The sequence below is a fragment of the Lithobates pipiens genome, unplaced genomic scaffold (genome assembly GCF_037356315.1).
Source record: "Lithobates pipiens isolate NorthernLeopardFrog02 unplaced genomic scaffold, aLitPip1_a1.2 Scaffold_175, whole genome shotgun sequence".
Taxonomy (NCBI): Eukaryota; Metazoa; Chordata; class Amphibia; order Anura; family Ranidae; genus Lithobates; species Lithobates pipiens.
Window position 1 is genome coordinate 353,423 of NW_027507757.1, and position 18,585 is coordinate 372,007.

An 18,585-nucleotide genomic window follows, 5' to 3' on the forward strand; every position below is an offset into this window, starting at 1 on the left:
GGTGGTAGAAACATTTGTGCAGCTGTCTTTCAAATGCAGTGACATAAAATTTGTTTTGGGGGTTCTATGTAATTTTCGATCTCTTGTCAAGATCCCAACGGTGAAAAAAAAGTGATAACTCTTGCTGTTTTTAATTGTGCAGCTCTAACAAGATCTATGGCATCTCTTCAGCTTTGAAGCCTGGCTAATAGAACTGGTCAGGATTCCACCCCCTTGGTTTTCAAAGCCCCCAGCTGTCGGCACAAAACATGTCCCAGTTTGAGGACCTGCCATCTTTACAGCTAAAGTGCCAACAGTTGCTCAGCAATGTCTTGCTAACTCAGTGAAGTTGGTCTTTTGACTGCAAAATTAGGCCCTCTCTCATTTGTTCCCAGCGTTTGGGAGTTCCCGTCTTATAACCACAATCTGTCCTCTTGCCCTGGCCAGAGCAGGGTTTTGCATTTTGGCTGTGCCAAAAACCTACCTTAATTAGGGAGGTTGGGACTAGAGGATCTCCTCCAGTATAACCTATAAAGGGGAAGTCTTCCCACCCCCACAGAGGGCAGCTCAGATTTAGGAGCCATCTCCCTGGCGCTGCCAACCTTCTCACTTTGGGCTTGGGAAGCATGACTGAGGGACCTGCCGAAGCGGTTCTCTATATTCTTCCCCCCCCCCCCCCCCTACCAAATTAACCAGATAAACTCCTTTCATCTGGAGTTGAAAGGCCATAGCAGCCTTTTATTACAAAACAATTAAATACCCAGCACCCCGTTCAAAGACCCAATAGACCCCTGTCTGCTACTATGACAAGAAAATAACAGCCTCAAATTGAATGGCCGTCTAAAACCTAAATCCTGAAAAACCTGCTACATATACCCCCAGCACCTGAAGAAAATAGGAAGCACCCTCAGACCAACACAAACAAGGGAGGGTGGGGGAAACATCTCTGACGAACTCAGAAAAAAAATCCCCCCCCCCCCACCTCCTCCCTCAAAATACCCCTCAGCTCTGCAACCCACCAATCTGGTAAGCGGAATACTACTTTCAAAATCGCATCACTAAATACCCCACCTCCTCTGCATGCCCCAGTCACGCTGCCCCCTCCTAGTTTCACTCACCTTCAGGCACCCCAGATGTTTTGGAACTACATTTCCCATGATGCTCAACTACACTGCAGAGTGCAAGAGCATCATGGGAAATGTAGTTCCAAAACATCTGGGGTGCCAAGGTTCGTCATCATTTGGGAGGGTCTGTTATACACATGACTAGGGCACCACCAATGTCCACAACACCATGGTAATCACTACCTATCCCCAAATTAAACACTTGTACCCAAATAATGAGGCCACGTTTGGAGAAAATGTGAATGCATTGGCTAACACACCGTTATCTGAGATGCAACACAGAACTCCATACATTAGATGGTCCCTACTAAAAACTATTCAAGGAAATCTGAATGTCTCTGAAGACCTCAATCATCATAACCTTATGACTAGCGAGATTAAATGCAGGCTGGGTGTTCTGTTCTAATCTACTCCTTTTTTTTATATCGAGTACAGAACTAAGGATCATTTTGTGCTACTAAATGGTATGGAATTTGATAGACCCCACCACAGCAACAATAGATCCCCCAACACATGACAGACCTCCCCCCAGCAACAATAGACCCCCACAAAAAAAAAAATTGATTCCCAGTGACAATAGATCCCCACAGTAGTCTTCAATAGAATACATTCAGTGCTGGAGGTTCCGGAGATGCGTTCTCCCCCCACATTCCCACTGAAAAAAAGGGCCTGGTTACCTTCATCAAAACAAAAAAATCTCTGCCCTCCTCTACAGCTCCCCTTTTAGAAAAAGCCATCCTCTAGAGATGGGGCATGGGAGCGAGATGCCCCAGAGCTACTAAGACGTAGGGATGAGCTCAGGCGTGTTCGCATGTCCATGTGCAGAGCCCGCCAGGAAGTCGGCGCAGCGCTGCGCTAATCACAGGCAGTGAGACATTGCCCGATCTCTGCAGCCGCACATCGGGGCAGCGTCTCACTGCCTGTGATTAGCGCAGCACGGTGCCGACTTCCTGGCGGGCTCTGCACATGGACCATGCGAACACGCCGGAGCTCATCCCTATTAAGACGTCACCTCCTGACCTGCATTATTCATCTAAAGGGCCCTTTCCAGGGCTGAAGCCCCAGACCAGGTGGTGCAGACCATGGGAGGTCTGGGCAGAGTCCTCTTATGTGAGAAGTGGTGGAAACCAGGGAATGTGTGTGCCATCTGGGAGCATGCCCTCCTGGACAGAGGGATATTGGGAAGTGACTGACATACTATAGAACAGAGTTTCTCAACCCCACTCCTCAAGGTGCCCCAACAGGTCATGTTTTCAGGATTTCCCTCAGACGGAACAGCTGTGGTAATTACTAAGGCAGTGAAACTGATTAAATCACCTGTGCAAAATAATGGAGAGCCTGAAAACATGACCTGTTGAGGCGCCCTGAGGATTGGAGTTGAGAAACATACATTGCAAGCCACCCATAGCCTGGTGCACAGACATTGCAAGCCACCCATAGCCTGGTGCACAGACATTGCAAGCCACCCATAGCCTGGTGCACAGACATTGCAAGCCACCCATAGCCTGGTGCACAGACATTGCAAGCAACCCATAGCCTGGTGCACATACATTGCAAGCCACCCATAGCCTGGTGCACATACATTGCAAGCCACCCATAGCCTGGTGCACATACATTGCAAGCCACCCATAGCCAGGTGCACAGACATTGCAAGCCACCCATAACCAGGTGCACATACATTGCAAGCCACCCATAGCCTGGTGCACAGACATTGCAAGCCACCCATAGCCAGGTGCACAGACATTGCATGCCACCCATAGCCAGATGCACAGACATTGCAAGCCACCCGTACCCAAGAGTACAATTGCCCCACCCTGCCCATTCCCAGGTGCAGAGATGTCCCACACCACTCATAGCCATGTACACAGACATCACATACTGCCCATAGCCTGCGAGGTGGGGGGCAGGGAATGGAAATTGTTACTTTGGGGTCGGTTTACTAAAACTGGAGAGTAGAGAATCCGGTGCAGCTCTGCATAGCAACCAATCGGCTTCCAGGATTTTTTTTGGCAAAGCTTAATTGATGAAGCTGAAGTGAGAAGCTGATTGGCTCCCATGCACAGCTGCACCAGGTTTTGCACTCTCCAGTCTTAGTAAATCTCCCCCTTTGTGTTGTAGAAATGACTTTGAGGACGGTCATCTTTTGCCCCCTTGCTGTTTGTGGTGAGTGGTGACACCCCAGCAGAGTGACGATGGGCGCCCCATGCTCAGTCACACCCCATCCACATTTCATTCATTCTCTGTAATGAATTCTCAGTCCAGGGAGAGCTGGGCGGGGTGACTCCTCCCTCCTGACTGGCTCCGCCCCCAGCAGACCTCCTATATATGAAGAGGTAGAAGTGCAGCTCATCACAAGTTTGTCGGATAAGGAAGCAGCATGGCAGATAATGTGAGTATGAGTACCGATGGAAGCTGCAAAAGCTGAGAAAATGGGTGGTGTGGTGTGGGGAGGGTTGGGTTGCTGAGTATGGATGGTGGTGGGTATAGGGTTGATGGGTTAGGACAATGGATGATGTAGGGCTGTTGGTAGGGTTGCCACATCATCCCTTTAATCCAGGACACACATTAAGTACACTCACTTGGTACCTTTTTATCTGCATTAAATCAGCCTCAGAACCTGTGTAATTCATATGTGTCCTGTGTTAAAGGGATGATGTGGCAACCCTAGTTGTTGGGTGTGGGTATGGTGCTGTTGGTGTTTTGGGCTGTCATGCAAATAGTGCTGTTGGGGATGGTAAGTGGAAGGAATAGGGTTTGAGAATGAAGGGTGGTAGGTATAGATTGGTATAGGGTTGCTGGGTCTGGGCAATGGTGGTATGGTGCTGCTTCATGTGGTTGTTATGGTGTTGCTGGGTGTATAAATGATGACCTGTCTTTAATCTAAATGGTGTTATAAACACCCCCCCCCCCCAGTATACTGGGTGTAATAATCATCCGCCCTCCCCTCGCCCCCTCTAGTATACAGGGTGTAATAATCATCCGCCCTCCCCTCGCCCCCTCTAGTATACAGGGTGTAATAATCATCTGCCCTCCCCTCGCCCCCTCTAGTATACAGGGTGTAATAATCATCCTCCCTCCCCTCGCCCCCTCTAGTATACAGGGTGTAATAATCATCCGCCCTCCCCTCGCCCCCTCTAGTATACAGGGTGTAATAATCATCTGCCCTCCCCTCGCCCCCTCTAGTATACAGGGTGTAATAATCATCTGCCCTCCCCTCGCCCCCTCTAGTATACAGGGTGTAATAATCATCCTCCCTCCCCCCCCTCTAGTATACAGGGTGTAATAATCATCCTCCCCCCCCCTCTAGTATACAGGGTGTAATAATCATCCTCTTCTCCCCCCCTCTAGTATACAGGGTGTAATAATCATCCTCTTCTCCCCCCCCCCCTCTAGTATACAGGGTGTAATAATCATCCTCTTCTCCCCCCCCCTCTAGTATACAGGGTGTAATAATCATCCTCTTCTCCCCCCCCCCTCTAGTATACAGGGTGTAATAATCATCCTCTTCTCCCCCCCCCCTCTAGTATACAGGGTGTAATAATCATCCTCTTCTCCCCCCCCCCTCTAGTATACAGGGTGTACTAATCATCCTCTTCTCCCCCTCCCCCCTCTAGTATACAGGGTGTAATAATCATCCTCTTCTCCCCCTCCCCCCTCTAGTATACAGGGTGTAATAATCATCCTCTTTCCTCCCCCCCCCCCTAGTATACAGGGTGTAATAATCATCCCCCCCTCTAGTATACAGGGTGTAATAAGCATCCCCCTGTATAGGGCCATCTTCACAGCATCATGGGCCCCTGGGCAGAGTAATTCTCTGGGGCCCCTCCAAGCTTGTCCCAATTTTTTATTTTAATTTTTTCACTCGAGAATAAAAGTATAAAGCCTCACTGTGCCCATCACTGCAGCCTCGCCATGGCGGAGGAAGAGAGATGGTGGACCGGATCATGACTGGAGGAAGAGGAGATCCAGAGATGAGTGTGAATAGCAGGCTCTTACAGCTTATATGAAATTGCCTCGGCTCTGCTCGCCGTCACACACAGCCCCGCCCCTCCTGACCCCGTGCCTGTGATAGACAGAATGCAGGTCCAATAATGGGATGTTCTGTCTATCACAGGCGTGGGGTCAGGAGGGGGCGGGGCTGTGTGATGCAGAGCAGAGGCAATTTCATGTAAGCTGTAACAGCCTGCTATTTGCACTCTCATCTCTGGATCTCCTCTTCCTCCATCTGATCTCTTCCACCGGGGTGATCACCAGGAGACCGGCTCTCAATTAACCATTTGAGGGCTGCAGTATACAATTCCACCCTGCAGTGTCGATATTGTCATTCTAGATACGACTGGCCCTGTTTGGGGGGGGGGGGGGGGTGCCCATGTGCATCTGGGGCCCCTGGGCTGATCTCAGTAAGACGGCCCTGCCCCTCTAGTATACGGGTTTTGTAGTAAATTTTCTCCTTTCTCCCATACAGACGGTTGTCTTGTATAACTTCAGCCTCAAACCCGGTCACTCCATGGAGGTGGGGGGCTTCATTCCGGAGGGATGTAAAAGGTAGGTGAAGCTTTTATCCTTGGCTACTTATTGTATAATATATACGTCTGATCTCTGTATAATACTAGAATTTGCCAAATGTACAACTTACAGAAGTAGAAGTGTGCTCTGTGTACAATCCATCCTACTGACCCCTCACTGGGGATTTGGTCCCTTAAATAATACCAGACATCAAATTGATTTGATTGGAGCAAATTTAGCTTCAACATTTGTGACAAAATGTCATCCTGGATAAAACTTGTCCAACTTGTCAGCCATCATCTGAAATATGACAACTGACAATCCTGTGACTCCCATCTACACTCTCTGTCTACCAGTCCTCCATCCCTCCACTGGTCTGATTTGGCAGACCTCTTCCCTGCCATGGTACATACACCCCATGGGGGTTGGCTGAATTTCCGCAACTTCTGGTCCTTCAGAGGATGGTGACACCTTATGGAAGTGATGTGAACAAAAAAATAAAACTTTATATTTATAATTTAGGATTTGGCTTTTAATTTCTGTAGCCCTTTTTCTCCCTGGGGATCTCAAAGCACTTTATCTACTGTTGGGGCAGATATCTCTTGAGAAAGGGCACAAAGTAGTAGTGACACTCTGCTCTCCTTTCTCCCTCTCACTATTGGGATGGATGGGAGAAGAGAGCCGAGACTAGTCTTCAATGACTTCACTGTTTTTGACCATCCAGGATGAATTGTTCCATAGTGGCTACAACTCTAAATGTCAGTGAGGGAATATTAGCTGATATCATGTAAATTCATAATGTGGGGGATGGTGAAGTATCCATGGGAGGACCACTGGTGAATGACTTGAGTACAATATCCAACAAGGTCAGCTGAGCAGAATAATTGCTGTTTCCGTCGTTCTAGGTTTTCCATAAACTTGGGAAAAGATGAAAAGAATATAGTGCTGCACTTTAACCCTCGCTTTGATGAGCGCAAGATAATCCTGAACTCTATGGTGGACGATGTCTATGGAGAGGAGCTGAAGGAAAGCGTCTTCCCCTTCCAGGAGGGGTCAGACATCACAGTAGGTCTATGTTGGATGGGGCAAAGTGGTATCCTTGTGCATATTGGGCACATATCTCTGAATGATGGGTTAGGTGAAGGGTATAAAGGATGATAATCAGGAAGAACACAGTGCTACAAAGAGCTCGGAGGGTGCTGCTCACCCCTATCAAATCGTAAAATGGAGCAAGTTCTCCAAAGGAAATAAAGTTGTAAGTTATAATACTTAGTGGTGGAGTTCCCCCATAGGGTAATGTTTCAGTTTCCTTCACATATCTGGGATGTTACCCGGTCCGTATGTTCCGCCAAGATGCCAAGAAGAGGGAGTGGAGTCGGAAAACCAGAGGCGTGGCTCGCGGGAAGTCACACGGATACCGTACCCCCCATAAATATAGGAAGTAGGTGCTTGTATAGGCGGCCGGCCAGTGTGGTAAGCTACATCTGTGATAGAAATCTCAACATGAATAGAATCAAAATTCCTTTGGAAGCACACCATTGGGTAAATCATATTAACAAAAATTAGATAATCCCAATACAAAGAACACTTGATAGATTCATGAGTGTAATTTTGTTTTTATTAACAGACCATCTCTGAAGAAGACCCTAAGTGGTTGAAACGCGTTAGAACTATATTTCTACTGTTATTACTTCATACAGTGTATTTATAGCTAAGTCTGTTCAGTGTATGTCCATTGATAATATTGTATTCTGTATATAAGAGCTTGTTTTTAAGTGTTCAGGTGTAGTGATGGCCGAACGGTTCGCCCGGCGGTCGTTTCGCGGCGAATTTCCGACTTTCGCCGTCCGCGGGTTCGAACGCCTTTTTCCGTCGTTCGCCCCGGCGGACTTACGTGTTTAATGTATACAAGAACTTTAACCTTTCGTGACACGTTTATCATGTGTTACAGGACAACCAATTGAGACATGACAGCTCATGGACACTTGGACATTCCCCCTAACCTATAAATACACCCGATCCGGTGGCCATTTTACATTCTTTCTTCTGTCACTGTAGGGAAAGGATCCTGTGTGGAGTAGGGACAGAGAAAACGCTAGCTATTTGGTACACAAAAGTTCTTTTCAGGACTGGTATAGGTGTTAGGTCAGCAGCCTGAGTTTCTTTTGTCAGTTTAGATAAAGGGACAGAGCGCTGTATGCTGCTATTTTAGGGACAGCTCAGCCAGATTAGTCTTTCTTCATCATCATCATCATCATCATCATTAGCTGTTACTATCAGGTCCACAAAAGAGCTGTTCCAGCTAATCGTTCCAGCCTACTCTTTTTTGCCAATTTGTATAGGGACAGGCAGGAAGCAGTGTGTCAGGCAGTGAGGATAATTTTAAAGACTTGCTGTTACTATTAGTTCCACAAAGGTTCTTTTCAGGACTGGTATCAGTGGTACGGTAATAGGCTTGTACACGTATAATATTCTTTCTTCCAAATATAGAAAGAATATTATACTTGACTGCTGCCCTTCTGCTGCAGTCTGCTAATCATTCACAACTCACTTGTTCCACAAAGCTCTTTATCAGGACTGGTAACTTGGTCTGTCTAGGGTGCTACGGTACATAGGCTTGGGTGCGGTACAGTCTGCTGTTCTGTAAGGACCGCTATCGGTCCACAATACATAGGGTTGCCGTGCACTACTGCTGACCGCTGCCCTATACTGCAGCAGTCCTTCATTGGTATAGGGACTGACGTACAGTCTGCTAATCACTAACACACAACCTGCTTGGTCCACAAAAGTTCTTATAAGGACTGGTAACTTGGTATAGGGTGCTACGGTACATAGGCTTGAGTGCGGTACAGTCTGCTGTTCTGTAAGGACCGCTATCGGTCCACAATACATAGGGTTGCCGTGCACTACTGCTGACCGCTGCCCTATACTGCAGCAGTCCTTCATTGGTATAGGGACTGACGTACAGTCTGCTAATCACTAACACACAACCTGCTTGGTCCACAAAAGTTCTTATAAGGACTGGTAACTTGGTATAGGGTGCTACGGTACATAGGCTTGAGTGCGGTACAGTCTGCTGTTCTGTAAGGACCGCTATCGGTCCACAATACATAGGGTTGCCGTGCACTACTGCTGACCGCTGCCCTATACTGCAGCAGTCCTTCATTGGTATAGGGACTGACGTACAGTCTGCTAATCACTAACACACAACCTGCTTGTTCCACAAAAGTTCTTATAAGGACTGGTAACTTGGTATAGGGTGCTACGGTACATAGGCTTGAGTGCGGTACAGTCTGCTGTTCTGTAAGGACCGCTATCGGTCCACAATAGATAGGGTTGACGTGCACCACTGCTGACCGCTGCCCTATACTGCAGCAGTCCTTCAGCGGTATAGGGACTGACGTACAGTCTGCTAAACACTAATACACAACCTGCTTGGTCCACAAAAGTTCTTATAAGGACTGGTAACTTGGTATAGGGTGCTACGGTACATAGGCTTGAGTGCGGTACAGTCTGCTGTTCTGTAAGGACCGCTATCGGTCCACAATAGATAGGGTTGACGTGCACCACTGCTGACCGCTGCCCTATACTGCAGCAGTCCTTCAGCGGTATAGGGACTGACGTACAGTCTGCTAAACACTAATACACAACCTGCTTGGTCCACAAAAGTTCTTATAAGGACTGGTAACTTGGTATAGGGTGCTACGGTACATAGGCTTGAGTGCGGTACAGTCTGCTGTTCTGTAAGGACCGCTATCGGTCCACAATAGATAGGGTTGACGTGCACCACTGCTGACCGCTGCCCTATACTGCAGCAGTCCTTCAGCGGTATAGGGACTGACGCACAGTCTGCTAAACACTAACACACAACCTGCTTGGTCCACAAAAGTTTTTATAAGGACTGGTAACTTGGTATAGGGTGCTACGGTACATAGGCCTGAGTGCGTTACAGTCTGCTGTTCTGTAAGGACCGCTATCGGTCCACAATACATAGGGTTGCCGTGCACTACTGCTGACCGCTGCCCTATACTGCAGCAGTCCTTCATTGGTATAGGGACTGACGTACAGTCTGCTAATCACTAACACACAACCTGCTTGGTCCACAAAAGTTCTTATAAGGACTGGTAACTTGGTATAGGGTGCTACGGTACATAGGCCTGAGTGCGTTACAGTCTGCTGTTCTGTAAGGACCGCTATCGGTCCACAATACATAGGGTTGACGTGCACCACTGCTGACCGCTGCCCTATACTGCAGCAGTCCTTCAGCGGTATAGGGACTGACGTACAGTCTGCTAAACACTAATACACAACCTGCTTGGTCCACAAAAGTTCTTATAAGGACTGGTAACTTGGTATAGGGTGCTACGGTACATAGGCTTGAGTGCGGTACAGTCTGCTGTTCTGTAAGGACCGCTATCGGTCCACAATACATAGGGTTGCCGTGCACTACTGCTGACCGCTGCCCTATACTGCAGCAGTCCTTCATTGGTATAGGGACTGACGTACAGTCTGCTAATCACTAACACACAACCTGCTTGTTCCACAAAAGTTCTTATAAGGACTGGTAACTTGGTATAGGGTGCTACGGTACATAGGCTTGAGTGCGGTACAGTCTGCTGTTCTGTAAGGACCGCTATCGGTCCACAATAGATAGGGTTGACGTGCACCACTGCTGACCGCTGCCCTATACTGCAGCAGTCCTTCAGCGGTATAGGGACTGACGTACAGTCTGCTAAACACTAATACACAACCTGCTTGGTCCACAAAAGTTCTTATAAGGACTGGTAACTTGGTATAGGGTGCTACGGTACATAGGCTTGAGTGCGGTACAGTCTGCTGTTCTGTAAGGACCGCTATCGGTCCACAATAGATAGGGTTGACGTGCACCACTGCTGACCGCTGCCCTATACTGCAGCAGTCCTTCAGCGGTATAGGGACTGACGTACAGTCTGCTAAACACTAATACACAACCTGCTTGGTCCACAAAAGTTCTTATAAGGACTGGTAACTTGGTATAGGGTGCTACGGTACATAGGCTTGAGTGCGGTACAGTCTGCTGTTCTGTAAGGACCGCTATAGGTCCACAATAGATAGGGTTGACGTGCACCACTGCTGACCGCTCACCTATACTGCAGCAGTCCTTCAGCGGTATAGGGACTAAGAGTTTTGTCACAGGGTCATTTAAAAAATGACATGCAGAGGAAGAGGCAGGCCCTTCCGCAGGGGTGGTAGGGGTAGGGCAGGAGCAACAGGCTTGAGCCAAAGTGGGAAGTTGCAGAAGGTGCGTTCAATTACTTTAAAGGATGCACCAGACTTGGTTGAGTGGCTCGCTCAGCCTTACTCTTCTGCACCCTCCTCATCCTCTCGATCTGCACCCTCTTCTTCACTCTCTGCTATGTGCACCCCCAAAGACACTACCACCAACAACACGACCACCACCACCACCACCACATACCTTCCGCTTGAGTCACTGGAATTATTTTCCGATCCATATCAAGAGGACATTTCTGATGCGCAGCCACTCTTGGTATTGGATCAGGAAGAGGAGGTAGCAACAAGCGCTACTCAGCAGTCTGACGCCAGTACCCAGATCAGCCCAAGGAGGAGGTTGGTCCCCGGTGTTGCTGCCTACTCTACTTATAGCGGTGGGGAAGGTGACGTTGATGATGACGTGTCTAGTGATGTCACGTGGGTGCCCACAAGAGAGGAAGAGGAGGGGAGTTCAGAGGGAGATATGGACCAGCAGATAGGGAGGAGAAGCAGCAATGACTTACATTGCACAGCAGGGACAAAGCAGACTGCAAATGTATCAGGAGCGAGTCATCGACCATGTACGGTCACATCTGGCGCTCCCAGGACACCGGCACATGGCTCCGCAGTGTGGGCTTTTTTTAACGTGTCCGCTGCTGACAATAGCGTTGCCATCTGCAATCTTTGCAGTCAACGCGTTAGTCGCGGTAAGCCCAATACTCACCTAGGGACGACCGCCTTAAGAAGGCACATGAGCAGCCATCACCGAGCCCAGTGGGAGCAACGGAACACACAAAGCCACACTGCAGGCTCTCACCGTCCAGCCTCGTCTTCTACTTCTCCTTCTCCTCTCTCCTCACAATTGTCCTCCACTCCACCTTCCATCACGCCAAGCTCACATTTTTCTGCAAAAAGGCAGGCTTCCGTGGGCCTAATGTTTGAGCGTAAAAAAATGATGACGCCGGATAACCCTCTTGCCCAACGGTTGGCGGCTGGCTTGTCAGAACTCATAGCCCGCCAACTACTGCCATATAAACTGGTGGACTCGGAGGCCTTTCGCAAATTTGTGGCCATTGGAACACCACAATGGAAGGTCCCAGGAAGGAAGTATTTCTCAGAGAAGGGCATCCCAGAGCTATATGGCCATGTTCAGCGGCAAGTGAATGTATCTCTGGCACACAGTGTCGGTGCCAAGATACATCTGACCACAGACACGTGGTCTAGCAAACACGGGCAGGGAAGGTATATCAGTTTTACTGCCCACTGGGTGAACCTTCTGACGGCCGTCAAGCATGTAACCCGTGGCACCCGTGTAGATTTGGTTTTACCGCCACGGATTGCATGCAGGCCTGACTCTTCTTCTCCTCCTCCTACTCCATCCTCCTCCCTCTCCTCCTCAGCTGCCTCCTCCTTTTCCGCTGCTAGCGTCTCTTCCACTGCACCGCCCAAGCTCCCCAGAACCTATTCCACATGCCAGGTGAGACGTTGCCATGCCGTGCTGCGTCTGTTGTGCCTGGAAGCAAAGAGCCACACTGGCCCGGCACTCCTTTCAGCTTTGCGTTCACAGGCAGATGAGTGGCTAACACCGCTCAATTTGACAGTTGGTAAAGTGGTGTGTGACAACGGTGCCAATCTGCTTAGCGCATTGAAACAGGGCAAAATCACGCACGTGCCGTGCATGGCACACGTCTTAAACTTGGTCGTGCAGCGATTCCTTGTCAAATACCCTGGGGTCCAGGACATCTTGCGGCAGGCAAGGAAAATCTCGGCCCATTTCAGAAGATCTTACACGGCCATGGCTCGCCTTGCTGACATTCAGCGGCGACACCATCTGCCGGTCAGACGTCTTATTTGCGATTGCCCGACGCGATGGAACTCAACCTTCTATATGCTTGATAGGCTGCTCCAGCAGAAACGTGCAGTTAACGTCTACCTGTATGAACTCTGCGAAAGAAACGGTTCTGGGGAGCTGGGTTTTTTTTCACCGCGCCAGTGGCTGCTCATGCGCGACACATGCAGACTTCTGCGGCCATTTGAGGAGATCACCAAACTGGTCAGTCGCAGCCATGGCGCCATCAGTGACATGGTACCTTATGCCTTCTTTCTGGAGCGTGCATTGCGTCGTGTCATTGATCAGGCTGTGGAGGAGCAGGAGCGGGAAGATGAGGAAGTCGCAATGCTGGATGAATTCCCAGGGGGGGCTACTCTATCTGAGACAAGTCAACAACAGGAGTCTGATGAGGAGTCAGAGGAGGATGGTGCCGGGGCGGATGAGCAGGAGCAAGAAGAGCATGCTTTAAACCTTTCTGGGATCCCTGTTGTGCGAGGATGGGGAGAGGAGAATGAAGAGGACGACATTATCCTGGATGATGAGCAGGAGCCAGGCCACCACACCGCTTCCACTTTAGTGCAAATGGGGGCCTTCATGCTCCAGTGTTTTAATAGGGACCCCCGTATAAAAAGCATGAGGGTCAAGGACCAGTACTGGGTGGCAACGTACTTAGACCCCCGGTACAAACACAAAATGGCGGAAATGTTACCGCCGTCGCAGAGGGCTGTCAGAATGCAGCACTTCCAGGCCTTGCTTCGAGAAATGCTGCATTCTGCTTTTGCGTGCGCTGGCAGAGGAGCAATTCCCACTCCCAGAGAAGGATTTGCGGGTACCAATCCAACAGCGCCTGCAAGAAGAGGCCGGTTTGAAGATGTGTTGGTGACTTCGGATATGAGGTCATTCTTTCAGCCGACCCATCGACAGGTGTCATCCGGATCCAGCATCAGGGAACGCCTAGACCGTCAGGTGTCCGACTACATTGGGTTAACGGCCGATGTGGACGCTCTGAGGAGTGATGAACCCCTAGACTACTGGGTGGGCAGGCTTGACCTCTGGCCAGAGCTTGCCCAATTTGCAATCGAACTGTTGGCTTGCCCCTCATCCAGTGTCCTGTCCGAAAGGACGTTCAGCGCAGCAGGGGGGATTGTGACCGATAAGCGTACTCGCCTAGCTCACCACAGTGTTAACTACCTCACATTTCTAAAAATGAATGAGGCATGGATCTCGGAGGAATTCAACACATGTGATCAGTAGACCATGTATATGTCTATAAACAATTTTTGGAATCAAGCACACAGACCTTCTTAATTCATTTGGCTCACTTCCCTGACCCAAAAAAGCACACCGTACTATATGCCCCTACCCTCCTCTTTGAAGAGGTTGAGCGGTGTCATATTTCTACTGGGGCTGCTTATTATGAGGGGTTCCCACCATCCCTGTGCTGTGCTGACTTCCTCCTGGGTGTTCTTATTATGAGGGGCTCCCACCATCCCTGTGCTGTGCTGACTTCCTCCTGGGGGTTCTTATTATGAGGGGATCACACCATCCCTGTGCTGTGCTGACTTCCTCCTGGGGCTGCTTACGGTGCTGCTGTCAGCGCTGTATGTCACGGAGCTGCTGTCAGCGCTGTATGTCACGGAGCTGCTGTCAGCGCTGTATGTCACGGAGCTGCTGTCAGCGCTGTATGTCACGGAGCTGCTGTCAGCGCTGTATGTCACGGAGCTGCTGTCAGCGCTGTATGTCACGGAGCTGCTGTCAGCGCTGTATGTCACGGAGCTGCTGTCAGCGCTGTATGTCACGGAGCTGCTGTCAGCGCTGTATGTCACGGAGCTGCTGTCAGCGCTGTATGTCACGGAGCTGCTGTCAGCGCTGTATGTCACGGAGCTGCTGTCAGCGCTGTATGTCACGGAGCTGCTGTCAGCGCTGTATGTCACGGAGCTGCTGTCAGCGCTGTATGTCACGGAGCTGCTGTCAGCGCTGTATGTCACGGTGCTGCTGTCAGCGCTGTATGTCACGGAGCTGCTGTCAGCGCTGTATGTCACGGAGCTGCTGTCAGCGCTGTATGTCACGGTGCTGCTGTCAGCGCTGTATGTCACGGAGCTGCTGTCAGCGCTGTATGTCACGGAGCTGCTGTCAGCGCTGTATGTCACGGAGCTGCTGTCAGCGCTGTATGTCACGGAGCTGCTGTCAGCGCTGTATGTCACGGAGCTGCTGTCAGCGCTGTATGTCACGGAGCTGCTGTCAGCGCTGTATGTCACGGAGCTGCTGTCAGCGCTGTATGTCACGGTGCTGCTGTCAGCGCTGTATGTCACGGAGCTGCTGTCAGCGCTGTATGTCACGGAGCTGCTGTCAGTGCTGTATGTCACGGAGCTGCTGTCAGCGCTGTATGTCACGGAGCTGCTGTCAGCGCTGTATGTCACGGTGCTGCTGTCAGCGCTGTATGTCACGGAGCTGCTGTCAGCGCTGTATGTCACGGTGCTGCTGTCAGCGCTGTATGTCACGGAGCTGCTGTCAGCGCTGTATGTCACGGAGCTGCTGTCAGCGCTGTATGTCACGGAGCTGCTGTCAGCGCTGTATGTCACGGAGCTGCTGTCAGCGCTGTATGTCACGGAGCTGCTGTCAGCGCTGTATGTCACGGAGCTGCTGTCAGCGCTGTATGTCACGGAGCTGCTGTCAGCGCTGTATGTCACGGTGCTGCTGTCAGCGCTGTATGTCACGGAGCTGCTGTCAGCGCTGTATGTCACGGAGCTGCTGTCAGTGCTGTATGTCACGGAGCTGCTGTCAGCGCTGTATGTCACGGAGCTGCTGTCAGCGCTGTATGTCACGGTGCTGCTGTCAGCGCTGTATGTCACGGAGCTGCTGTCAGCGCTGTATGTCACGGAGCTGCTGTCAGTGCTGTATGTCACGGAGCTGCTGTCAGCGCTGTATGTCACGGAGCTGCTGTCAGCGCTGTATGTCACGGAGCTGCTGTCAGCGCTGTATGTCACGGTGCTGCTGTCAGCGCTGTATGTCACGGAGCTGCTGTCAGCGCTGTATGTCACGGAGCTGCTGTCAGCGCTGTATGTCACGGAGATGCTGTCAGCGCTGTATGTCACGGAGCTGCTGTCAGCGCTGTATGTCACGGAGCTGCTGTCAGCGCTGTATGTCACGGTGCTGATGTCAGTGCTCTGTATTACGGTGCTGCTGTCAGTGCTCTGTATCTCCTGCACCCTCTTGTTTGCCTACCCTGGTCCCTGACCTTCCCTCTCCTCCATTGCCTTCATTAGCTCCATAGTCCTGAATTGTCAGAACAATTTCCCAAATAAAAAAAAAATGCTTGTAGTTATCGATCCCAAATTCACCTCATACATGTATTATGCTATTGTCCAGGTGGTGGGACTACGTGCTACCCCCTAATAATTACCCCGTGGCCGCAAATTCGACCTAAAGGTTTGCGAAATTCGCCTCCCATTGAAGTCAATGGAGCCCGCGGCGAACGGTCGTTTTCGCGAACGTTTGTGTCCGTTCGCGTTTCGCGTTCGCGAAACGTCCCGTCGGAAGTTCGTCCATCACTATTCAGGTGGAGCTCATGTTTTTATCCAATATTAAACATTTTTTCATATTAATTTGACATGCATCTATCTTTGTTTTTTGCTGCCTAAAAACCCCGCTGGTGGGGGAACTTGTTCCATTTTTCAAGGGTATAAAGGATTTGCTATGATGGTCACCCCTTCAGCTCATTCCATGAAGGATGAGGACCTCCCGCATAGAAGATCCAATTGATTCCATCCATCACGCTACCATTGTGTGCTATTATATACCACCTAGCAAATGGTTGCTGCTGGTCTGATCGGGGGGAGGGGGGGGGGGGGGGGCAATAGAGGAAATAATGTGACATTGAAGTGTACATGGGGGATAAGAAAAAGTGTGTGTTGACTCTGAATAATTGTATTCTCATTTACCCTCAAGTCAGTCATTTGTAGATCACTTATTGACTTTTTTTATTTTTTTTTTCTTTCTTGCAGGTTTACTTCCAGTTTGAGCAAGACATGATCACCATACATCTACCTACCGGAAATCCTCTCTCATTTCCAGTCCGCTTTCCCATAGAGGTGATCTCCTACTTGTCTTTGGTGGACCTCCAGCTCAAATCCATCACATTCAAATGAAGAATCCCACAGAGGAACCGCCTGTCCCCCCACATGTCCCTATCCAGGATCTGTGAAATGTCCATAGTGGCCAAAGATTCTTATCTTGTAACTCTGTTCCTGCTGCTCATGTAGCCATACATTGTGCTTTACCCAGTACTAGAAATGGATTTCATACACCTTTCAAATAAAATCAAACAAGCTCCATTGTGTGTGTTTTTTTTCATTTTTTGGGGGGGTGGCGGGGGTAGAAACATTTGTGCAGCTGTCTTTCAAATGCAGTGTGACATAAAATATTGCAACAACCACTTATTTGTTTTGGGGGTTCTATGTAATTTTCGATCTCTTGTCAAGATCCCAAAGGTGAAAAAAAAATGTGATAACTCTTGCTGTTTTTAATTGTGCAGCTCTAACAAGATCTATGGCATCTCTTCAGCTTTGAAGCCTGGCTAATAGAACTGGTCAGGATTCCACCCCCTTGGTTTTCAAAGCCCCCAGCTGTCGGCACAAAACATGTCCCAGTTTGAGGACCTGCCATCTTTACAGCTAAAGTGCCAACAGTTGCTCAGCAATGTCTTGCTAACTCAGTGAAGTTGGTCTTTTGACTGCAAAATTAGGCCCTCTCTCATTTGTTCCCAGCGTTTGGGAGTTCCCGTCTTATAACCACAATCTGTCCTCTTGCCCTGGCCAGAGCAGGGTTTTGCATTTTGGCTGTGCCAAAAACCTACCTTAATTAGGGAGGTTGGGACTAGAGGCTCTCCTCCAGTATAACCTATAAAGTGGAAGTCTTCCCACCCCCGCAGAGGGCAGCTCAGATTTAGGAGCCATCTCCCTGGCGCTGCCAACCTTCTCACTTTGGGCTTGGGAAGCATGACTGAGGGACCTGCCGAAGCGGTTCTCTATATTCTTCCCCCCCCCCTACCAAATTAACCAGATAAACTCCTTTCATCTGGAGTTGAAAGGCCATAGCAGCCTTTTATTACAAAACAATTAAATACCCAGCACCCCGTTCAAAGACCCAATAGACCCCTGTCTGCTACTATGACAAGAAAATAACAGCCTCAAATTGAATGGCTGTCTAAAACCTAAATCCTGAAAAACCTGCTACATATACCCCCAGCACCTGAAGAAAATAGGAAGCACCCTCAGACCAACACAAACAAGGGAGGGTGGGGGAAACATCTCTGACGAACTCAGAAAAAAAAAATCCTCCTCCCTCAAAATACCCCTCAGCTCTGCAACCCACCAATCTGGTAAGCGGAATACTACCTTCAAAATCGCACCACTAAATACCCCACCTCCTCTGCATGCCCCAGTCACGCTGCCCCCTCCTAGTTTCACTCACCTCCAGGCCACATACTGACAATTCATCATAGTTGCATAGGTCAGTGATGGTGAACTTTGGCACCCCAGATGTTTTGGAACTACATTTCCCAAGATGCTCAACTACACTGCAGAGTGCAAGAGCATCATGGGAAATGTAGTTCCAAAACATCTGGGGTGCCAAGGTTCGTCATCATTTGGGAGGGTCTGTTATACACATGACTAGGGCACCACCAATGTCCACAACACCATGGTAATCACTACCTATCCCCAAATTAAACACTTGTACCCAAATAATGAGGCCACGTTGGAGAAAATGTGAATGCATTGGCCATTTATTAACAAATAACCAAAAAATTAACATTCCTTAAAACAAACAATAATATTCATAATCAAATAACAATAAGATAAAGGTTGCTGGCCTTAGGAGTCACAATGAACCAAC

General features: G+C 49.4%; 1 protein-coding gene across 1 annotated transcript; it reads left to right on the forward strand.

Moving 5' to 3' along the window:
* Positions 1-3,471: 3,471 nt before the first annotated feature.
* LOC143986653 (galectin-1-like) lies at positions 3,472-17,022 on the forward strand. The gene is made up of 4 exons (XM_077485062.1): positions 3,472-3,492; positions 5,569-5,648; positions 6,515-6,674; positions 16,695-17,022. The coding sequence occupies exons 1-4, from the start codon at positions 3,481-3,483 to the stop codon at positions 16,836-16,838; spliced, it is 396 nt and encodes a 131-aa protein (XP_077341188.1). The 5' UTR covers positions 3,472-3,480; the 3' UTR covers positions 16,839-17,022.
* The last annotated feature ends 1,563 nt before the right edge of the window (positions 17,023-18,585 follow it).